Source organism: Rhinichthys klamathensis, unplaced genomic scaffold (genome assembly GCF_029890125.1).
Source record: "Rhinichthys klamathensis goyatoka isolate OS25496 unplaced genomic scaffold, OSU_Roscu_1.1 h1tg000571l_1, whole genome shotgun sequence".
Taxonomy (NCBI): Eukaryota; Metazoa; Chordata; class Actinopteri; order Cypriniformes; family Leuciscidae; genus Rhinichthys; species Rhinichthys klamathensis.
In genome coordinates this window covers 2,087,925-2,105,486 of record NW_026607037.1, presented here as the reverse complement: position 1 = coordinate 2,105,486, position 17,562 = coordinate 2,087,925, and the positions used below count along the sequence as shown (strand labels likewise).

General features: G+C 37.8%; 2 protein-coding genes across 2 annotated transcripts; both read left to right on the top strand.

Moving 5' to 3' along the window:
* The first annotated feature begins 3,146 nt into the window (after positions 1–3,146).
* On the top strand, positions 3,147–6,362 carry zgc:66443 (uncharacterized protein LOC406856 homolog). Its single transcript, XM_056239885.1, has 2 exons — positions 3,147–3,448; positions 5,554–6,362. Exons 1-2 carry the CDS (start codon positions 3,259–3,261, stop codon positions 6,360–6,362), a joined length of 999 nt encoding a protein of 332 aa, XP_056095860.1. The 5' UTR covers positions 3,147–3,258.
* Positions 6,363–8,652: 2,290 nt separating this feature from the next.
* zgc:66474 (uncharacterized protein LOC327500 homolog) lies at positions 8,653–17,202 on the top strand. Its single transcript, XM_056239840.1, has 11 exons — positions 8,653–8,966; positions 9,517–10,013; positions 10,696–11,052; positions 12,961–13,292; positions 13,404–13,407; positions 13,735–13,911; positions 14,003–14,227; positions 14,300–14,485; positions 14,613–15,092; positions 15,354–15,578; positions 15,748–17,202. Exons 1-11 carry the CDS (start codon positions 8,777–8,779, stop codon positions 17,200–17,202), a joined length of 4,128 nt encoding a protein of 1,375 aa, XP_056095815.1. The 5' UTR covers positions 8,653–8,776.
* The last annotated feature ends 360 nt before the right edge of the window (positions 17,203–17,562 follow it).

Sequence of the window (17,562 nt, the reverse complement as noted above, 5' to 3'; positions counted from 1 at the left end):
CCCATCTAGCGGTGAAATTGTATTTTGCATTCAAACGAATTGTGCTCTCCAGCGCCTAGCTTTTTCAAATGCGTGTTGTATCGACGGTAGCCGTTATGTACCAAAAAGCTATGACAGTATGTCTTCTATTAGCACTTCGTCGAGTGTTCCTTCGGGTGAACAGGTTTGTTATTTCAAACAAACTGGAACTTGACACAACGAACAAACGAATGTTACAGCGAATTACTGACTGTGAAACTTGCCGGGGCAGTGACAAGCGCCTCTCACTGCTCTGCTCCTCCGTTTCTTGGCTCTGAACGAAAACGCGTTGGCCTAGTACTTTTTGTCCCTCTCTGCTATTATAGTTTTTCAAGATGGCGGAACATGGAAGCCTCCGTGGACCTACCCGTCCCATGCATAGATATCCATAATAAAGGCTAGATGTCTCGTCCACGCTGCTGGCCAATGGAGGTCGACGTCCGCACCTGGCGGCCATCTTGTCACAGGCAGCTCGCTCACTCGTAACATTGTGTTTTAATGGTGCATGTACTTTTTAAATAACCATAACTTGCTCAATTTTCTACCGATTTTCAAACGGTTTGGTTCGTTTTTAAATGCCAGAGATGTAGTTATGACACTGCATACTTATGAATAATAAGTGTATAAATAAATAATCATCCAGAATTATAGCCACGTTAATAACGTTTGTAATAAACCAAACCGTTTGTAAATCTGTCAAGATTTCAACGAGATAAGAGTATTTGTGTTCATGCTGATCACTCATCTCACATCAGGTACCAGGCCCAATCCCAAATGGCACACTTCATGTGCACTTTCGGTCTTGTGGACTTACAATGGCTGCCGCGTGCGCGTGTCCGTTAAGTCTGTGAGACCGTAGTGTGTCCCATTTGTCATTTTTAGATCTCAGAAGGGTGCTCGCGAGCGCCCCGTGTGGTCGGTTTGCGCCCTTGATGCGCACTTTTGCCGAGCCCGTGCTGATGCGGACTCCACAGCAGACTTCTTCCCGACAGTCAAAGCGGCATTACGTTACGAAAGTGCGGACTCAGAGGAAGACCGCGAGTGCTTAGGGTTCCATTTGGGACAGGGCCCCACAGAGCCCGCCAGAAAGCTTGCCTGTGACAAGATGGCCGACGGTGATGACGATAGAGACTCCGCCGTAAGACATCTAGCCTTATGGATATCCAAGGGCGTAGATTTGGTTTGAACATTGGGGGGGTTGAAGTTTGGGTATGCCTCCTGATATTGTGATCATGGTATAAATAATGGGGGGGTTGTAATGCATAGATTTAAATATTGGGGGGTTATATCCCCCCCATCCCCCCCACAAATTACACCCCTGTGGATATCTATGGTCCCATGTATATAAAGATAATAAATTCTTCGTTTACGAGGATAAGTCAGATAATTGGCAAAGGTATTTGTACACCATTGAGGACATATTATGAATAAAAATTTTCCCTTTAAGAGTTTAGAGATAACTTACACACAAAGGAGGGTGGGATGGTTAAACCCCCCTGTTCTCAAAAGGTGTAACCTCTGAATGCAAATTACCATTGTTAGCACATGTTTCCATGTGAAAGAAGTTTAATGAAATGTAGCAAGGGGCTCGGGGCCTTCTGCATCTCAGATCAGCTTCATGTATTTCCTAATGTCGGGTTCGTATCTCATTTGATGTTTTGTATTGATTATCTTTGAACTGATTATACATTTACCGGACATAATAAATTGTAAACATTTGATTTTATTCTAACGGACTCTGACATTATTTTCATTAAAGAATTAAAAGGAATATTCAAACATTCGCTTATATTTAATGATGCACAGATATCATTAAAAACCTTTTCATTTATGGAGTCATAATAAAATATCAAATAACGAGAGAATACATATTAGAAATGTATTGCATTTAATCAAAAATACTTTGCCATGAGAAAAGACAGTAACACGTATAGACCTTCCGTGCTGGTTTGGGCCGATCGAGCGCGAGTTTACAATTTCAAATTCCAAATTTCAAATTATGTATTTGGACATACTACTCTTTTGGCGTACTGTTTTTCACATACTATATAGAAGGGAAGGATTTGATTCAGGACTCATAGCTGACTTCCTGTCACTTGCTGTGGTATTCCGCCATACATTGTAGTTATCCACTTTACACGCTTAGAAAAGCGCAACGTTTTATTTTGTGTCACCATTCTTGGTCGAGTTACACTACTCGCGTAACTGTATTTAAATAGGGAAAACGTGGAGGTGTTTGGTCACTTCTCTGGTTGGATCCTAATGAATGAACTGGGCTAAGCTAAGTGCTAACAAAGTTTCGCCGCAAGACAGAGCGATTTAGTGCACGCACTGAGACGAGAGAGGTATGCATCAACTCGTCTTAGTTAAGGGAATAACAGTGTAATATGAAAAAAACGGTGGAGTATCCCTTTAAATTTAACAGAAATTATCAAGTTGCCTGCTGTGGTTGTTTTAATTCACATCCTTTCTAAAAATATGAAAGTTTTTGGTTTAATATATTCTTAATATGACTGTCAATGATCTAATTTCATGTTGTTTAATATTTTATTTGTTCATTATTTATTTTGTTGGATTTTAGTTGGACTTGGTCAGAACTGTTTCAAAAATAGTTATCTGCATGATCCCTGCTGCCTTTGGGCTCAATGATGTTGAATTTAAATGACATGTAAAATAAAAGACATGTTATGTTACATTGTGATGTAATGGTGTTTTCTGGAAGGGACTAAAGAACAAAGGATTTTTATCAGCTGAAAGGCAGAATATACAAATGTTTTTATTAAGTTAGATAAACATTACAGTTTCAGGTTATGTTTTAGTGTTGGTAACATGTTCCACATTGTCCACATTTAGTTTGTTTGATGGTGGTCAACCTACTAAACATACAAACATCTTAAAACAATAAATTGAGTAATTACAATAATAATCTTCACGCATATATTTCCTTTAAAAATAAATAAATAAACAAACAAACAATATATATATATATATATATATATATATATATATATATATATATACATATGTATAAACCTGGTATTGAAAAATACTTTGAAGATTTGATATTATGCTGGGCTGTGAATATGTCTACTCGTGCATATATGCTACAGTACAGTAGGTGGCAGTAATTTACATGTACAGTCAGCGTATAGCTAAAACAAGAGAAGAAAAAGCAAGTGTAGTGAGTTGCTTTTATTCGAGTGTTTTATCGAATTTGTTTTCTTTTTATACTTCGGTAAAATGTCAAGACTAGATAAGTTACATTCTAACCTGATGAAGCGAATGTCAATTGTCATTCGTGAGATTTGGGTGGAGGTGGAAGCGACGGTGAATGACTATCAAAAGGAAGCAGCCCAAACACGATCAGAAAACGCGAAGCTGAAACAACAGCTGAGTGATGTTCTGAGGAGGAATCAGGCGCATTTAAACGGTAAATTCACTCTAAAACAACCCAGGCTGGGTGCATTTTCCCGTTAACTGCATTTTAATAGTGAAACTGACTGACACAGAAGCGTAGACGTCATTTATTTACCACTAGTTTCTGTCACCTCACTGGTCTAGCCCTTCCCTGTCGTATCCAGCAATTACAGTCATACAACAATAATATAATTTTAACATAGTCTGTTGAATGGATATTCAATTCATTGAGGATAATAACACATTTATATTCAGAAAGAGAGAGAGAGAGAGAGAGGACAGTGGTCACCGCTGCAGGGCCACACGGAGAGGAAATATCGGAAAGATGTTATGAAAACTTGACTATAGTCTAGCACAACCATGTTGATCGTTTTTACTGATTTTTGTTGTTGTTGTATTATTAAGTTATCAGTTATGTAATGTCAGTGTGTGGACGTGAATTTATAAAAGGCAGGTAAATGTGCAATCCATACAATAAAATGTTTAATTATGATGATGTTGTATTTTGATTGCTAGATACGACAAGAGCAGTGAGGTGAGAGAGTGGAAAAGAAATCTTTTTATTTTTATTTTTTATAAATAATGAATAGAGTAACAAAATCACACAAATCAGGTATGTACAGGTATAAAAACTGTATTCAAACATACATTTGCTGAACATATACACTACCTTTCAAATATTCAGGGTTATTAAATTGTTTTTATAGAAATTCATACTTTCATTCAGCACAAACACATTAAATTAGTTAAAAGTGACAATTAAGACATTTGTAATGTTACAAAAAATATGTATTTCAAAATAAATGCTGTTCTTTTCAACTTTATTCATCAAAAATCCTGAAAAAGTGTTTTTCACAAGTGTTTTCACATAGATAACAAAAAGAAATGTTTCTTGAGCATCAAATCAGCATATTAGAATGATTTCTGAAGGATCATGTGACACTGAAGACTGGAGTAACGATGCTGAAAATTCAGCTTTGACATCGCAGGAATAAATGACATTTTAGAATATATTACAATATAAAACAATGATTTTACACTGTATTAATAATATTTAACACGATTACTGTTTTTACTGTATTTTTGATCAAATGAAGGCAGCTGTGGTAACCATAAGACATTAATTTCAAAAACAAAGATTGCGACCCCTAACTTTTGATTAACCAAGAAAGATTCCTGTGTGTGCGTAAGTACACTTGGCAATATTTCTGATTCTGATTGAATGGTTGTATGTTGTATTAGACATTTAGGCCACACCGCTTTTCTTATTTTTGACACCCTCATGTCACGATTTGATACATATCACGATACTGAACTCATGATACAATATTATTGCAAAACTCTCCAAGACATATGGTAAAAGGTTAACAAAAAATGTACTGTTGATTAAAATGCAAAATTTGGTATTAAATTGGGGGTGTAATAAAAGAATAGGCTTGGACTTGGTGCTCGTAACCCAATGCACAGGACAATGGTGACACCAGAATAAAAAATATTCATGATTCTGAAGCTGAAAACAAATTTTTTTTAGACGAATATGCTTGCACTCTGTCACTGACTAGATATTTTTAAAATAATGTTGGCCACTTTTTACTGCTAACATAAGACATTTGGCATTATCAGGAGGACCCACACATATTCCCCCATTGCATTATCCTCCATCATATTCAACATTTTATATAGTAGTTTAAACTTGAATTTTTTCATGCACAGTAATTTTCATTTTGGGTGCCCTATACACAATACATCTTGTCACTATCCACGATACATATTGTTGCATTTTTGTATTGCGATATATTGTGACAAGATATATTATTACACCCCTAGTGAAATGTAATTCCTCAGTAGCGCTTTTAACTTTGACACCAAGCAGTCTGTCAAACAGGTTTCAAGTGGATAAAACTTTCAGCCATTGCAAATATTTAGTTCCACACCCAAAAAGGTCACTCTGTACATCCTTATGTTGCTTAGAACTGATATACTTATGTTTGTATGCATTTCATGAATATAATAATGACCCTAGCTTCTATTAAAATGACCAATACTGCAACTAATAACTGAAGTAAGTACCATCAGGGAATGCTGTTTTTTTCATCCTTTCTTGCTTTCACCATACAGGACAAGTCCACTATGTCTCTCCTGATGAAGCCTCACCCACAGAATTGCCATCATGTGGGTACACGTCTCCAATTGAATCAGAAGACCTAGAGGATCAGCAAACGGAGGCCGATGACCAGAGTCAAGATACACCTAGTGAACTGAAGCCACGCATACTAGATGCCGTTTCATCCTGTAAGACAGAGGCAGAGGACAGGGAGTCGGCGCATCAAAAAAATGCAGGTGAACGACTCTTTCCTCAGTTCGACAGCTCGAGTACGGATGAGACGTGGGATGTGACCTTGCCCACTGTTTCAACACCAAGGATTAAGATTGAGCCCGAGGACACCATCATCACAATAACATCTTCAGTTACTACTACCCCTGCCCATGACTCAGAACCCGCTCACCAGCTGAGAACAGCCAGTGACACTTCAACCACGTTGAGGAGACTGCAGCGAAAGGATCGCCTTCGCACACGATTCACCAAACCTAGGAGGGCATCAGCGAAAGATCAGGATCACGAAGGGCCATATAAGTGTAATAAATGTGGAAGGCAGTTGAAGGACTTTGCAAAGCTGCAGCTCCACAAGAAATTACACGATAGATCCTTCATCTGTCACTGGTGCGGCAGAAACTTCTCCAAGTTTGACTACCTTCGGATGCATATGCGCACACACACCGGAGAGCGGCCTTACCGCTGCAACTGGTGCTCAAAGACCTTCAGCCAGAGCGGGAACATGAGGAGACATGAGCGCACGTGCCAGAGATTCAATGAAGAACCAGCAGCGCATACGCTAGAAGACGACCAACAGCTGTCCGCCGAGTGACCGATCGCTGCAGGCACACCTCGAGAAAGAACCCCGCATTGTGATAGATATATTGGGATATTTATTATTTTAAGGATCTTAGAAGCTTCCATGTTACATAAAAAATACAGAAGGCCGATATGCTGTTTGACTTAAAATTTTATGACCTTTCCAGTTAATATGTGTGCACAAATGTCTCCAGTAAGCCAAAAAACACTCTAAGAATGGCTTCGCTTTTCCACTTTGAGGAAGACCACTTTGTTTTTTGTACAGAGTACCATGAGTTACCATACTTCAAGACTGATGTTGACTATTATAAATACTCCACAGAGAGCAGTGTCTAGCCTGAAATATTTTTAGGCAGTGCATAACTATAAAAATGTATATTCACTAGAAAGGAATTAATTTTAATATTTTATTCATTTCCATTATATCACGATTTTTAAATTCAAGGTTTTCAGTGACTGCGGGAATCACTGAGAGGACAAGTTAAATATAAAATAGCATATTAGGAAATGAATCAATGTGGTAGACTGAAGAGTAACATTTACTTAAACTGCAAAATTGTCAGAAGAAAATCATGTAATTTGAGAAGATCATGACTGTCAAACATGTGTAAACGAGGAACTTTGTTGTATGTAACAACAAACTCTTGAATAAACTAGATGAAATGTAATTTGACATCTCAGTTATTGTATCTGAGGAACATGTAAATGTGGACATTGTGAGGATACTGTATGTGTGCATAACTAGGGATGCAGTTAATGATGCCTTATCTTGGAAATATATTACTTGTCATTTAGAACATATTGTTTTACTTTAACATGTCAGTTCAATCACTGAATCACCAGTTACTAACACTGCAATAAATGCATTTATAATGATTATTTTACTGGTAATATGATAACTATGCCGTAATTACGTCATAAATGTCCTATAATTGTCTGCATTTAGCATTGTTTTTTCTTAGTATGTTTGTGTCTTCAGTTTTTATTGGTACTCTTTGTATTGTTTTTTCCATTCATCTTTCATTGTCCTGTCATTCTGTCCATATAGTAGGCTATATCCCAGATTTCACCCAGGCTCAATGAGCTTATCTTCCATAATTTTGCACAAATAATTTATGCAAATGGTCCACCAATGTAAATTTCATGTAATCAGTTAACCATGTAGATACCATAGTTACTAGAGTAATTTTCACTATTGTAAAATTTTATCAAATGAATGTTCTTCAAACGGTGCAAGAAGCTTTCAGAATATTTCTGTAAAAAATATGTTTACTGCAGTAGTGACTTATACCAAGTTACCACAGGTTTAAAGCAGTAACGATAATTCCAGTTACTATTTTTGCAGGGCTGTCATCGGGGGTGAAAACCTGTATACATTGTCTTGGGTTGGGCCCTGTGATGATGGGACCCCACTAAGGCTCTCTCTCCCTACTCATTTTAAGGAATATTCTCAAAAGAATATGGAATTTTGATTTTAATTATTTTATTTCTTAATTGTGAAGATAATCTGTGGAGGTTCATCCCACGCTGTGGCACCACCAACACAGCTAGCTCAATTATATAAAATACTTTTAAACAAAACTACAGTTTTTATTATTTTTTGTTTCAAATGTAATTCATAACAAAAGACAAAGAAAGAAAAATCCGCAATGACTTTTCAGTACCGCCCAAAACTAATTGCTATACGGAAAAATAATTGCAATAGAACTGTAGTGTTGATTAGAGGTTTTCAAACTTTTTAATGCCATGGAGCTGAATATGATATTTTCTTTGCGAGGGACCCATTTCTTAACCACACACATATATATATTTATGTAGTAAAAAATAATACTATAAAATGTACATTCAATCTAGAAAATTATGTTCATTCTTACTTTCTATTAAGGTGAAATTGTATCATTTATTTTACCCACCATAGATAAACTTGAAGAGAAACATAAAATATAGGCTAAAGAGCCACCATTAATCTCATTATTATTTTTTACAACATTTCTCTCTGAACTCTTTCGTGGAGCCCCTAGAACCCCCTCGAGGCCCCAGTTTGAAACCCCCTGACCTCCACCCAACTTGACTTGTGTGACCCAGTTTGACCACCGACTACTTATGTCAATACTGAAATATTTGAAAACCGTGCTTAATCTTGTATATAAAAAGAAAAGCGTTTAAATTACTACGGTTTTGTGTTGACTTCCATTCGAGCAGGTTTGCTCCCCTCCCACTAATATTTGCATAATGACTTTTGCTCTGCAGCCGAGTAGCCGGACGGAAGCACTCCTCCTGTCCAGTAGGTGGCAGTCAGTTGTTTCCTGCTGCCTTTTTTTCTTTCCGATTAGGAGGCGAAAGGCAAACTGTGTTCATGCTACTGGGATAGTTAGCCGTTTCAGTGGTTTCTCTTTGCTGCTGAATTGCAAAGATAAAACAGCCACAATGACGAAACTGCAGCTTCTGCACCGCGCGCTGAACGAGCGTCTGATGGCCGCGGTGGAGCAGATCATGGATATGGTCGGCGGGACTGTGCTGGAGTACGAGGAGGAGACGATCCGGGCACGGAAGGAAAACGAGATTCTGAGAAGGAGGCTCCGATGGATGGAGGGGGCTAATCAAGCGGACTGGCCAGGTAGGACGACACCGGGAATAATGTAGTTTTTAACGAAAAATATGGTGAAAGACTGATAGCAATATGTGATGAAAACTTTGGGGGCGGAGACATGGTTGCTAGTTACACAGTTTTGTGCTCTTCAGCCTATGCACTACCGCGGACTATTTTTTGGGTGAGATAATCTGCGTGCATTCAGCTTCTAGTCTTCCACAGCAATGAATGATCATTATACCGGAAGTGGAATATTTGTCATCAGATCCGTATGATTGATCGCAGCTGCATTAGGCCGAAGTAAATATAGATGTAAATATAGAAGTAAATTTGTGTGCCTGTTGTTTTCCATCCAAAACGTTGAGGGGGCGCGCAGAAAAGAGATACTCCCTCTAGAGTTCACTGGAATAAACATCTCCAGTAAAAAACTAAATATGAGACTAAATATATTTTGCATTTCCTTTTGGGTTAAATCAGCACATTTCACCTCCTACAGCTACTTAGTTTCTTGGGTTGAAAACAGAAATCACACTTGATCTCATCAAATGGTTGCTGTTTGGTTTCTTTAAATTCTCAGGCCCATCAGAACCCATTACGCTTTCCATCCCAGACGAGTCCAATCCATCCCCACAAGATGAGTGTGCTGTCAACTTTGGATTTGGACAAGAGTCAGAAGCACTTGTAGTCAAAACAGAGACTGCTGATCACCCCCTTTACAGCGCCACCACATTACCTCAAAGCATTGATCAGGGATCTGACATTGCTGGGACAAGCACTGGTATTTCCTATGGCCTGGCTGACGGTATGACCTGGGACTCTGCCCAAAGTTACATGGCCCCTCTGGACTTTGATCCAACTTCGAGTACCACCAGGGTCAGGCACTGGAGAGGGTACAACAGAAGGCAGAGGATGTCATTTGCCTGTCCAGACTGTGGTAAAGTCTTTGGAAAGGAACAGAGGCTGATGATTCATATGCGGATCCATTCCACTGAGAGGCCGTACAAGTACCGCCGGCGCAAGGCGTTCTTCTACGGTGACAATAAGAAAATGAAGAAACAGCAAGCCCTTTCTCAGGTAAACATCAGCATGGTAATTGAAGTCAACATGACAGAATTTACCCTTTTTACCTTTTTTAATTTTTTGTCTTATTGGGAAGCAGAAGCATTCTGTTATTCTGCTTCATTTTTCACATTGAATATACTGTTTCACTTTGAAATATGTCGTTTTTAAGTAGTAAAATGCCTTGCAAATGGCATTTAAAATTCACTAGGGTTAGGGCCGAATGTAACACAGGACCATATTGGTTAACCAATATTATCAGCATTTTATTATTATCCATATGAGCTGACATTTTACATTTAATTGTACATGCTCATGTCCCCAATATTTACATTTTTACTGTAGATTACCTTTTCTTCTAATGCTCACATTTAAAAACCTATTAAATTTAATTTTAGCAAATACAAAAATGAATTATACTGTGCAATGCATTATTGTGTTGTTGTGATGCCTAAACAATAACTTATTTTGACAAAATAGTATGGAATTTTAATATCAGTTTTTATTGAATATGGAATTAAATATTTTAAATATATAGAAAACTAAAAAATAAAGTTCTTTAATTGTAAATTGAAGAGGTACTAATATGGTAGATTAGTCATATACCATAATTCCTTGTGGGAAAAAAAAACACTACTATATGGGAGGACTAATTAATGCATGCTTAATGCTAGTGTTGTTTTTCTCTCACGCACAGCTATCAAGAGGAATAGTGGATGATCTGTCGGATTGCTCTGAGCATACCAACAGGAGTAGCGCATCACCTAAACGGCTAGCAGTTACTGCACCAGACCAAGAAGAAGAGCCGGCCAGCCTGTCTACTGAGAGTGACCACAGCAGTGATAAAGAACCAGAAAACAGAACTCCTGCCCCTGTGCAACATCGAAGCAAGAAAAATGGTGGAGCAAACCAGATGCGGTGTCATTGCCCTCATTGCCCTGATCGGGTGTTCGCTCGGCCCTGTCAGTTAGCCATGCACATGAAAACCCACACGGGCAAAGCTCTTGTAAACCTTCCCGATGAGATGATGGATGTGAAGATGAAACCACCCAAGGTATTGCACTTCATGTTCTCTAGTGTAAGAAATAGTGTTTGTAGATATACGAGTAGTACATGGATATTTTCTTTCCCTCGCACATAAGCCCTATCAAGGATGTAAAGAGATAGAGGAAAATAAATGAGTCATTGAAAAAGCTATCATCAACCACTATTCTGAATATTTGGTGGTGATGTGTGGGACAGATTTGGGCTTTGTAAACATTGCGTGACTGATCACTGAAATTTAAAACTGCTGTAAAATGTATAATGTTAATTGATACAATAAGAGGTAAAAATAAAAATAAAACGGGCACAGCTAGAGATCTCACACCACACATTTCGAAGTATTGTTTGACCAAGATGGGTTTTTTAATGGCTGATGCTGATACCTAGAAAGTAGGTTGCCTGATATTCAATGATAACAAATTGTCCAAGGACTTGCTGAAATGAGCAGAAAACTTGTTTTACACAACATTTACTCAAAATTCACAAAACAATTGTACATTTTATTTAATAGACTTTATTTACTATCCATTTACACAAAACAGTCAGTAGAATATGTGGGGGATAAGCACTTCATAGTTATTGGCCGATACCTGTTATCTCAAAATAAGCAAATAGTAGCTGGTCTGGCTCTGGCCAATATTTACGTTTTTGCCATTATTAGTGAGAAGTTAACTAATTGGGACCAAAGTGTATGAAAAATGACCTCTCCAGTCTCCATAGTAGTTCTAAGATAGTGAGCACTTATCTTAGGATGAACCGAACACGTTTGTACAGCTACAGCCAATCAACGAAGAGAACAAGAAAGCAACTACTGAAGCGGATGCAGTTTAAACGGTGAGTTTGAGGTCAAAATTGAAAGTTATGAAAACAAGAGCTGGTGTGTTGCTCGAAACACACGGTTCATACAAACAAATGTCTGCGACTGCTATGTTACCTGAGAAGAAGTTATTTGATTTGGGATCAAATTGATTGCAGCCTTTGTGCATAACAATCATATCAGCTATAGGCCTAGTTAAGTAATCATGTTAATTTTTCTGCCAGATAATGTATTTTATGGAACAAGCTTGAAGAGTGGATTATGGGTTTATCAAAAGCTGAATTGAAGAACAATGAAAGTGTACTGTAATTGTACCAATTTTATCAGCTGATAGTACTACATTGCTAGTCGTCTACTACACGAAAAGAAGGAAATGCTGAGGGAGGTTTATCATTACAAGGCAATCTGCCACTTGCACTATATAGATATAAACAGGAACTAAAAGTATAACATTAGTTACATTTATCTGAAAATATTGACTGGTTATAGCAGTAGATTTTAGCGAGAAGATGGATCAAGCACTATTGATTAGCCTATAGTTGTAATGTATAGCATTTTATTCAACTGCTGTTTATCATTGACAGATTTTTAAATCATGCAATGCTTAAAGACCATTTATGAGAAAATAGTTATGGAATGTTAAATAATTTTTTTTCAATGGTGTATCCTGGGGGACCCCTGGTTGAATACCCTGGCTATAAACCATTAAAACTACAGTAGTCAACATTTGAAGTGGATCAAAACCTTTCATCAAAGTTATACATGAATTTTGAACAATACCCGTTGTCTTAGGACAACTTTGATTAACTTTTTTGATCCACTTCAAATGTTGACTACGGTAGTATTACCAGTGAGCTGAAGAACATACTGTTGGATAATTTTATTATTAAATTCTTGTTTTTACTATCAAGTCAATTATTATTATTAAATGTTTGGATAATTTTCTTTTTGTATGTCTGCTTTAACCCCTGCATTTAAGTAATTCAAGCCATTTCTACAACTGAAGGCATTCAGTATGTTTTATAATATATTTAATGCAAACAAGTATCACAGCTAAAGTTTAACACAAAGCTTATGCATGTTTTTCTCATTGATTCACAGGTGACATGTGGATCACAACGCTGTTTTAGCAAAGTTTGGGACTACTTCTCAAAAGATGCATATGGTGAAGTCATCTGCCATCAATGTGCAGCCAGAGTTAGCCAGGGGTCCAGCAAGGCTTCTCAGAAGAACACCTCGAATTTGTGGTCTCATCTTAGAATAAACCATCGACATGCCTATTTAGAGGCGAAAGGGTTTAGCCGACCAGTCAATATGCTGATCAATACAACACAGATTAAATTGGAGCATTTTGAGCCAGAAGAACACGTTGCAGAAGGAGAAAGTGAGATAATGAAGGTCTTGATGCCAGAAGAACCATCAAATGGAAATTTGTAAATATGTATATAAAAAAAATAGAAAATCACAAACTTTTTTACATGTATACAAAATAGAAAATCACAACCCTTTTTTAATTTTGATGTACCATTTGTGTATATATACAGTGCAGTTGAAATGCAGTGGTTTTAATAAAAAAAGTTTGAAATGGATTGTTTTTCAGTCATTTGAGTCATTTTTGTGGGTGGTTTGGCGGTTTACAATACTAATATATTTTCATTGAAATGCTATGACATTTTGGTATCAGTGTCAGTGCATGATACTTTCAAGTTCACTGTTAAAGACAATGTATAAATATGCTGTGACTTTGTATGACTTCTGTAAAACATACAGACATTATTCATTCACTTTCACATCCAGGGCATATTACACTTGGAGCTCATTGCATGTGCCTTTCCTTGCTTCTCTCATTGTCAATTGGACTTGCATTTCTTTCAGAAGCAAAGCAAAAACGATGCAGTGAAGAAGGCCAAAATTACTGGCAAAAGTGAGCTCCATTGTCCAAAGTGTGACAAAGTCTTCAATTTGGCAAGCAAGTTGCGTTTCCACATGAAGTCCCATAAGGCTGAAAGGGCGTTATTACGCAGAACTCTTAAGATGCCAATCCAGACTGAGGTACCTGCTTACACAATGCATAATTTTGATCTGGATATGTGATTTCAATTCATGTTTTCCTATTAATTGTTGATGTTTGTATTTCTCTTAGCCATCTAAAGAAGGAAATATGGAGGCAGTACCTAAAACTACAGAAGTACAGAATTTGCCAGAGCTAAAGAAAACGGTCGCCTGCCCACATTGTGATAAAGTGTTTATCCGTGAAGGATGGCTGAAGCCGCACATTCGCTCTCAACACTGGAATATAAAGAGGAGGCGTAGTCAGTTTGAAGTCTTTGACAGTGGCCTGAATAAAGCACAACATCCTTACTACAAGGTTGGTATTCAGATTTGTAATTTAAAAGGTAAATGTTACTATATACTTTTTAAGACACTGATAATTGTTTAGATTTTATTTCTATTTAATAACCCAAACTCCTTTGTACTGATCGATAAGCAATTGCGTAATGGCACAACTGTAAAACAGGGAGTCACTAAGGAGTTGAAAAAAAAGAATAAAGAATCATCAAAGGTCAACGCTAAACCAAGTCAATCAAGGGATGAGTCCTATCTGGTTGTTGCTGGTTACCTCCAGGTTGGTTTTTTTTTTAGATTTGTAATTAAATATGAAAATGTTACTGAATACTTGCTGAGACACACATTTTTGAACTTTTTTTTTTTTTGTATAATAACCCAGACTCCTTTTTTTATTGATTGATAAGAAATTGCGTAAGCGCACAACTGAGACACAGGAAGTCACTAAGGAGTTGAAACAAAAAGATGAAGAACCAAAAAAGGTCACCGATAAACAAAGTCCATCAAGTGATGAATCTAACCTGGTTGTTGATGTGCCGCAAATCACTACAGATGAGGCAGAACAAAGTGCAGATCTTCCTAAAAGGGGGACAGATGACTCTGAGTGCGCTCCTGAGCAATCAAATAAAGACACTTCAGACTCAAGTGCTACAAAACTGAAGAGGATGTTTCCGTGCAAAGTATGTGGCAAAGAGTTCGTTCAGGAAAAGAGGTTAAAGATGCACACAAGGAAACACCAGGGACGTAGGTTGCAGGATGAAAAGAAAAGGAAAAGAGAGCAATATCTAGGGGAAGATAAGCTTATGGAACAAGGAGGAATGAGATGGGGGGAGGAGGAGAAAAAGAGGCTTGATAAGACGTCAACAAGTAATCTCAACCCAAATACGGTATGTGTCTTACAAAAACCTGAAGAATGATCCACATCCGTCTTTACATTTTCATAGTTTTAAATTACTTTAAATCAACCAGAAGAGAATCAGAAAATTCAGGAACCTAATAAGCACCTTCAAAGCTAATAATGTCTTTCTGAAGGAACTTTTACTTATTTTCCTTTTTTAGAAATAATTTTTGGGTGAAGGCACTCATTACATAGATTAGCCCCTGCACAAATATGCATTACATTTTTTTTTTTCTCCGTACCCCTTCAGCAGAAACCTCAAGGATCCCCAAACAAAGAGTTGCGGAAAGACAAAACCAGAGGTCAAGGGCCACTACCCTGCCCATTTTGTGGCAAAGTTTTTGCTTGGGAAATGCGGCTTTTGATGCATATGCAGATTCATTGTGGCGAGAAACCATACTCCTATCGGCAGCGCAAGAAACAATTTTATGGAGACTTGAAAAGGGGCCAACTCCCTAAATACCATAATCAGGAGGTAGGAGAGTCTATGCGATAATCATTTTGACCGATTGATTCTTCCAGTTTTATATCTTCAAGGAAAAAAGAGGAATTGTTTGTGCAATGAATCCTAGGTCATGTTGACCCAAAAGGCTGTTGTTCAAGTCATTATGAAATTGGTTGATTGTCGATTTCCCCCAATACAGACTCCAGAGAACAACAGTGACAAGTCTGAAGAATCCGTGGGTGAAGAAACAGGGAATGAGGACGAATCTGCACATCTGAGCAGCAGTACAACACGTGCAGTTTCTGGAGCTCTCGCGAGCAGTACTGAGACCACTGGAATGGAGGACCATACTGGCATCCTCAGCCTTCTACCTCAGACAGCTATTGAGAAGCCTACCACCTGCAATAAGAATAATCAAAGAACCAAACCTGAGCTATTCAGAGATATCTTGAGCCAATTCAGTTTGCAGCCAAGGATTGTTCTAGAACCAATTATGACTGAATTTAAGTACAGGAGCTCAGTGTCTGGAGACTTAAAATCAGGTCGTTCTAAAAGAAGTGGCTCTGATCATGAAGAAACATCATGCTCAGTATTGGTTGATGATGAAATGGTAGATGCTGTGGAAGATGAAATTGTGGGTTCCAAGCTTGGCATAATACCAGTGGAATGCTCTGGACATGGCATCCAGAACAAGCCTGAAAAATGCCACCGTGTTATTCCTGAGACAGAAATAGTCCCTATAGAGGTTGTATCTCCACAGCATGATTCTCAATCAGAAGTAGAGCTTGATAACTTTAGGGGCCCACTGGCCGTTGAATCCTCTGAGGGAAAAAACACAAAGAGTCAACAAGAAGAGGACTATGACTGTTATTTTTCTGGTGTTTCCGAGAAAACGGCCACAAACCAGCTGCCGCTGATCATAATTGATGATGAACTAGAGCAGACAAACGCAAGAACTGCTGCTGAACATGCTCCATCCGAATGTAGAAGAATGAAGTGTGATTCGAAGTGTGATTGTAATAACATTTCTACTATGAAATTAACTGTAATCCCACAGACTAGCGATTTAAGGTCTTTGTTCAAGGAAACTAGTTCTGGTGACATGCAGAAGAAAATGTACTCAGAATCAGTTTGTGTTGTCCTCTCAGATGGTGAAGAAAATGTTGATGAAGATGTGCTGAATTCTTCCAGAGGTTTAGATGAAAAGAAAATTGCCTCAGTGCCTAGCGTTCAAAATGAACAGTCAGATGTGGGCAGCAATCCTGAAGAAAATCCTTCCAGCGACTTCATTTTTTCAGCTGCAGATGCAATTGAATCCATCAAGACTGATGAGTCCACTTGTGTTCATGACAAATCTATTGACAGTGCCTCAAACCATACTGATATTGAGGTTGTAACAAGTGAAAGAAATGATCAAAGTACCTCAACTGACTCACTCGCCAGAGACCAGATGGCTTTTATTACCATCAGAAAAACAGAGGACAACCCCATGAGTTCAATGGAGAATATATCATGTCAAACATCTGATATGGTATTTGCTGATCAAGCATCTACATCAGAAGTTAATGATGACAGGAAACTGCTAGAGATGGAGATTGTCAGTGGCGATGAGACAAAAAACAAGAAACTGTGTGAGCAACCAGGTATGCAATAGTAGCTGTTTGGGAAGTACAACACGGACTCAAAAGTAAATCTGTTCTTAATCAATCTGTGGAAATTTAAAGAGATCTGTAAATACATGAACAGAGAAATCTGAATTTATAATTAATTATATATTGTTTTCTTAAAAAAGTTTCTTAAATGTCAGAATCTGTTCTGGATGCTTCAACTGACATCTCAGGGAAGAATGAACCTTCTGTACAAAATGTTAAGTTATTTGTGAAAAGTTCTGAAGAATTTGGAGTTCTCCCAAACTCTTCCACAACCCATCAAATCTGACAGTAGTAACAAGACTGCACAAAAAAAGTAAAGCAAGCTCTATAGTCGATCTTATGGGAAGGATAGAACTGCACTT

Coding starts and splice junctions, on each gene's coding strand:
- zgc:66443 (XM_056239885.1), top strand. CDS start 3,259: ATGTCAAGACTAGATAAGTTACATTCTAACCTGATGAAGCGAATGTCA. Junction 3,449..5,553: donor GAATCAGGCGCATTTAAACG/GTAAATTCACTC, acceptor TTCACCATACAG/GACAAGTCCACTATGTCTCT.
- zgc:66474 (XM_056239840.1), top strand. CDS start 8,777: ATGACGAAACTGCAGCTTCTGCACCGCGCGCTGAACGAGCGTCTGATG. Junction 10,014..10,695: donor AACAGCAAGCCCTTTCTCAG/GTAAACATCAGC, acceptor TCTCACGCACAG/CTATCAAGAGGAATAGTGGA. Junction 15,579..15,747: donor CTAAATACCATAATCAGGAG/GTAGGAGAGTCT, acceptor CCCCCAATACAG/ACTCCAGAGAACAACAGTGA.